At 57.6% G+C, this 5,673-nt stretch overlaps 1 protein-coding gene across 1 annotated transcript in view; it reads right to left on the bottom strand.

Annotated features, from left to right (window-relative positions):
• Positions 1-5,543, bottom strand: part of ITPR3 (inositol 1,4,5-trisphosphate receptor, type 3) — a 36,037-nt gene extending 30,494 nt beyond the window's left edge. Inside the window, exons 1-4 of the mRNA XM_009327461.1 lie at positions 5,433-5,543; positions 4,698-4,738; positions 4,545-4,615; positions 458-579 (exon numbers count right to left, since the gene is read on the bottom strand). Of these exons, the coding sequence (XP_009325736.1) occupies positions 458-579; positions 4,545-4,615; positions 4,698-4,738; positions 5,433-5,543 (345 nt within the window). The remainder of the gene's footprint in view (positions 1-457; positions 580-4,544; positions 4,616-4,697; positions 4,739-5,432) is intronic.
• Positions 5,544-5,673: the final 130 nt, after the last annotated feature.

The raw sequence follows: 5,673 nt of genomic DNA, 5'->3' as shown, positions 1-5,673 counted from the left end.
CTCGCCCGTCAGAGGCCAGAAAAGAGCGTCTCGTAACATGGGTCACCCAGAGTGCAGGGCACATCCCTGGGGGCCAGTCCATGCGGGGACTGCAACCCTCAGTCCTGCAGGTGCCAGCGCAAAGCACTTTACAGAGCTCCTATCTCAAGCTCCTTATTAGACCCCGTATGCCATGATTAATTAAGAGCTGATGGCTACAGGAGCCGTTCCTCTAGGAAAGGTGGCTGTGGTTAATGGTCCACGGTGAGAGGAGGGCAGTGGGACAGGAGACAACAGAGCTGAGCAGAGGGATACCGAGTACAGCAAAACCCAGGGCAGGTCCTGGCCTCCCATGCAGGCTGTTTTCAGGGAAGCAAAACATATCAGGATTTGCACGGTGGGAGGTTTGGATGTCATCACCCAACCAACCCACGGGGACCGTCCACTCTGGGGAGGACGGTCCCTCACGCCTGCTCACCTGGAGTTTCTGCAGCAGCACCACATCCGCAATCTTCTCCTTGTCCTGCTTGGTTTGTTTGGCCTTCCAGTACTGCTTCTGGGCAGAGTAGCGGTTCATGGGACATACTTTGAAGAGGCAATCTGGGAGGAGAGGAAGGCAAGCATGAGGCTGCAGCAGCCATGCCGTCGCCAGCCACCAGTGTGTCCCCAGGGGGGCCAACGTCACCGAGGGGCACGAACGAGTGCTCCTCCGGGACACTGCTCCCGTCCCAGCAGCATCACTGGGAGAAGGTCCTCCTAACCCACAACAACCCCATCCGATGCTGGGGATCCAAGGGGGACGTAGCTGGGACTGGTGGAGGGTCACGTCACCTTGTATTAGCTGGTGGATTAGTTTCAAATCAGGGTAAATAATGAGTCCAGAAGTGACTCCACTTCTTGGATTAACGGTTAGAAGCGTTCCCATCGGAAATGGCCATGCAATTTGGGAAGGAAAACTTGAGGGGGAGAAAAAGTACTGATGAAGCCCAGCTGTAGGAAAGGAGGAGAGGATCCCGCTGGGAGGGAGGGAGGCCAGCAGGACACGGGCACCGTGAGATCGGGACATTGAGCAGACATCTCCACATCTCCCTTGTTACCCCGCCCATCAGACACCCCGAGCCAGCAGGACCACAGCTTGCTGCCCCGCGACGGCTGTGCCGTTGGGATACGCTGGTTTTGCAAACACGCCGCTGTTCTCCCGTGACTGCTCACAGGGAGCCTCAATTACCAGCGCTGGAAGCTACGAGCAACTGCTCCTAAAAATCTATATATCAACAGCTGCATTTCAAGTCCTAAAAGAAACGCTTTGGGGACCTGAAGGGCACAGGTTTGCATCCCAGCTCCCCCAAAACACTTGCAGCGTATCCGTGCTCTGCAGACTGCCCCAGTTTGCCTGTTTTTCCCCAGGCTGCTGTGGTCGGGATGGGGGACGGAAAGTGTGGACACCCAGATCCAGGCTCTGGGAACTGAAGCACGAGAGCAGATGTCTGGAGACGAGGAGGCATTTACATCTCCCAAACCCTCACTCAGGGCTGGAAGCTGTACGGGGCGAGGGCAGGAAGGGCTCTGCAGCCCAAATCGCCCTAATTACACCTGAAATAGCAGCCCAGAAACTTCAGACGCAAAAAGAAGAAAAATCACTTCCATCTCTGGCCCCGGTCCCGAGTCGCTGGCAAGCACGTATTTATTTACCTGGGAGTGACGAACAAACAAGCGCAGAGCACAGTTCTCACCAGCTCGGGCTGCTGGGAAGAGGCCAAGTTTCACATTTCATTTTACAGGTCTATTTGCTAATGGCATATCCCGTGCCAAGGAGGCTGTGACGCCGGGCTTTTAATCGGGGACTGAGCATAGCTGCTGCAATGCCTGGCTGCCTTCTCCCACTGCCTCTGAGCAGGGCTACAGAAACACTTGGGCCACCTGCAGCACCTTAAATCGTTTTCATTAAATTGCTAATTAGGCTGCAAAAGGACCTGGTAGAAAGTAGAAACTGGGAGGGGAGTTAAAAAAAAACCAACTTAGCTATTAAGAGAGAGGTGCAAATCAAACCCCTGGCTCCGAGCACGCCCTGCCTGGAGGGGCTGCCTGACATCCCCGTCTCAGTACTAAGCCCTATTTTGCAAGGAGGGAAACTGAGGTACAGAGTCGTTTGCACACAGAAAGTCTCCAGCAAAGCTTGCGTTGGAAGCCGGAGATTTTGGCACCCAGGCCTAAGCACCGACAATTTTTTGCAAGATGGATGGTGGGTGGAAAAGAGGGAAGCTGAGGAAAGCTCCCACATCAGCACTGCCCGGTGAGAACAACCCAGCAGAGCGGCGCTTGGGCGCCCTGCCACGACCCAGCACGGCCACAGAGGCAAAAGCTCCTGGAAACCCATGGTGGGGGGGAGCAGGGCATTTCGGGCAGCAGCACGGCCGGGGGTCTCGCTGCCTGCTCGCCTTGCAGCCACCGTGGCGCCTGCTCAGCGCAGGACTGAAGCGCTTCATTTGCTTTTTTCCTGACGTGCCTGAAGGCAGGGCTGGGAAGCGCCTTGCGGGGGAAAGAAACTGCAAAAAAAGCAAATAACTGAGAGTTGCCAGGCATCTCTCGGAGGGCCGAGCCCTGGTGCGTTGCAGACGGCCGAGCCGGGCGTCCCTCACTGCAGGGAGAGGCTCCCGGGTGGGTTTTGGCATTTCCAAAAAACCATTTGGACCCGACTCCGGGAGAAGGGTCCTGTTTCCTCACTGGGAAGCCGAGCCGGGTCCCGGCGCGACCCGCGTGCACCTCACCGCAGAGCAGGATAGGGCAGGGTCCGGCCACAGGATATGGGGATGGCAGCAGCACATGAAAATCCTCTTAAGCCTCTTGCTGCTGCTGCAGGGAAACAGCAGCAGCCCGTTGTTTTTACCTCCCTCGTGGCGATAGCTATCGAGAAGGCAGACCGCTACTTTTCCGGCCATTAAAATAAGCGCCTGGATATCCTGATAGGGTTTGCATGGAGCAGGGCTGAGTCTAGACCAGACCTTCGCCTGGAAAAGAGATTCAACGCCCGCCCATGTCCAGGCAGGGAGACGGTGCGGCTGCTGGGACCAGGCTTGCACCGGCCGCCCCGCAGCTGCTTCCAGCTCTTCCCATCCAGCCCCAGGTGAAAGTCCACCAATGTCCGGGAGTGGGACGGCTCCCTGGGCTGCGAGACTCCGGGGAGCTGTCGGATGGCTCGCTGATTAGCCCCACGTACACATTGGTGGCAACGGCTCCCACGGAGAGGCCGGTCGCTGCTCGGGTGGGACCCCCACAGGGAAAGGTGCCCAGAGGGGAAGGGTGCCTGCACGGCACCCCACTGTGGGATGTTAAAGCCACCCTGAGAAAGAGGTGGAGGCACAAAGCAAAGTGGGGAACCAATATTTAAAAATATTTTTTTTAAGAGGGGCCCTGAAATTACAGCAGCTGGGATGAAAAGAATGGCTGCCCTAAGCCAATCCCCAAATCCAACAACACAATCACTGGTTTGGGGTAATTTCACAGCTCTGTGTACACTCCCCAGCTATATGTTCCATGCACTGGGCACTCAAACCCAGCTGGTAAGCTCTTTGGGACATGGCCCTTCCCCTGCATTTTGCAGCGTGCCGAGCACACAGGGCAGCCAGGCACAAAAATAGCATTTCCCAGGTAGGTGCAGCGCAGGGCAGAGACGCGATCCCCTGGGCTGGGCGCAGCCGTTTGCTCCCTGGGGAGCCCAAAGGTTGAGGGCACCTCACCGGCCAGCCCCAGGGCTTACAAATGGGGGAAGTGGGAGGCACGATCTGCTTTTCCCGGTGGCTTGTCCTGGCTTCTCCAGACTGTTTCCACAGGCCAGGATCTGCCCCGGGTTCCACTGACTCATCCCCTTTTCCGCCTGGACCTGGCTGCTCCTGCCTGCTCCTGCCCGGGGCTGCCCCTCGCCCAAATGGGAAATAACAAGCGTGGCCCCGAGCGCCGGAGGAGATGACACAGCCCAAAACGTGATGGCTGAGGACAGATCAGGATTTACCATCTCCCTAAGCCCTGCCTGCCTCATAAATGGGTGGCTTAATCCCCTGGCTCTCTCTGAGGTGCAGCCAAGCACAGCAGACATAATTAGTGCTGAGTGCTAACAGGCTCGCCTTGAAATAGTTTGCCTGTTGCAACTGCCCCTCTGTCTGTCCCCTCCTGTGCCTGGCTCCTGGTGGGTAGACACTCAGCTGCCAGCATCCCTAGGGATGCATTTTGGGATGGTCGGACCCACCTTTGCGGAGGATGGTTCCCAGCCACCCCTGCTCCTTAGGGCTGGGCTAAAGGATCCCAAGGCCCATCTCACCATAGAGGTGGTTTCAATAAATGCATAAATGCCCCCAGAGGCAAACAGAGGAGGGTAGGTGGTTTGGACAAGGCTGTCCAAGAACCCTCCAGGCTCCTCTACAAAGGACAAGCAGCACCTCCCAGCCCCAGGCTAGTTGGGATAGCTGGAACTCCGGTCCCCATCCCTGGCACGGACGCTCAGGGCCAGCATCGTCCCCGAGGCTGCTCATGGCAGTGATGGAGCTGCCCCAACCCGGCCCCAGTCTCACCTCGAAACTTCTTGGGTGGATTGTCCAGGTCACCAGCAGCCGGCTCCACCACGCACCGATCATCCACCAGCCTGCGCGGGGACAAAAAAGCGGGAGCAGGGTGTCAGCAACAACAAGACGACAGCGGGGCCCGAGCGAGCGGAGCGGCCTCACCGCAAACCACAGCACTGCAAGGGCAGATGCACCACCGTCACCTGGCCCAAAGCGACAACGTCAAAAGCTGTGTCTCCCGTTTCCCACCCGTTTGCACTCTATATTTAACATAACAACGCTCAGCTCCTGGAGCAAGCAGCCGCTCTTGGGCGCTTGCTCCGAACACATCGGCCCTTGTTCGCCACCACTCGCCATTTCTTTCACATGCGTTTTTCACCCCGGTCCCTTGGGGCAAACAGCGGCAGATACAAATCGGCAGCGAAGAAACACGATGCTTCACGTCAGCCACGCTCCCGGGGCCTTTGCTCAGCGACCCGTGCGGGAGGCTCCGACGCCTGCGTCCTGCCGGAGCGAATTCTGCCTTGCCCAGCTCCCGACTGAGCCGGATCCACCCCCCGGCACGGTGCACCGGCTGTGGTGTTATTTCACTGTTAATCTGGCAAAAATGTGATGAGTTCAACTTTCATTCAACAGTTCTCGTCCGGCTGGGAGCTCACGCCACCGGGACACAGAGGGTGTAGCTGCTGCAGACAGAGGTGGCAGGGGCCCACCAAAACCAGTTATTAATTATTATCTGATCAGAGGTGGTGGCTCTGCCCATGAGATGTGAAGGGCTTTGTGTCTCCTCCCTGCCCACCTCCTTGTTTTCTCAGCATTGAACAAAATCCTGCAGGTTTGGCCTTGGGTGCCGAGGACCGATTTCGGGATGGATGGGATGTTACTTTTCAAAGTTACCGAGAACTTTGTATAACCTGGCATGAGGTTCTGCTCAGCCCCCAAAGTGCGGAGGAGCGAGCAACACCCAAAGGGCTCACGGCGCCGGGGCCACCCAGAGCTCATCTGCATGGCCCCGTGAGGCTTTCAAGGGAACTCGGCGCTCCAGTGAGACAGGCTGTACCCGCTCGCCCACTTTCTCCCAGCCCTTGGGAAGCGATGCACCGAGAGAAACTACGCTCCTGCCCCGGGTGAGGAAGTG

Source organism: Pygoscelis adeliae, unplaced genomic scaffold (assembly GCF_000699105.1).
Source record: "Pygoscelis adeliae isolate BGI_AS28 unplaced genomic scaffold, ASM69910v1 Scaffold197, whole genome shotgun sequence".
NCBI classification, from domain to species: Eukaryota; Metazoa; Chordata; class Aves; order Sphenisciformes; family Spheniscidae; genus Pygoscelis; species Pygoscelis adeliae.
Note: the sequence above shows the minus strand (reverse complement) of the source record. Positions and strands in the feature narration are given on the sequence as shown.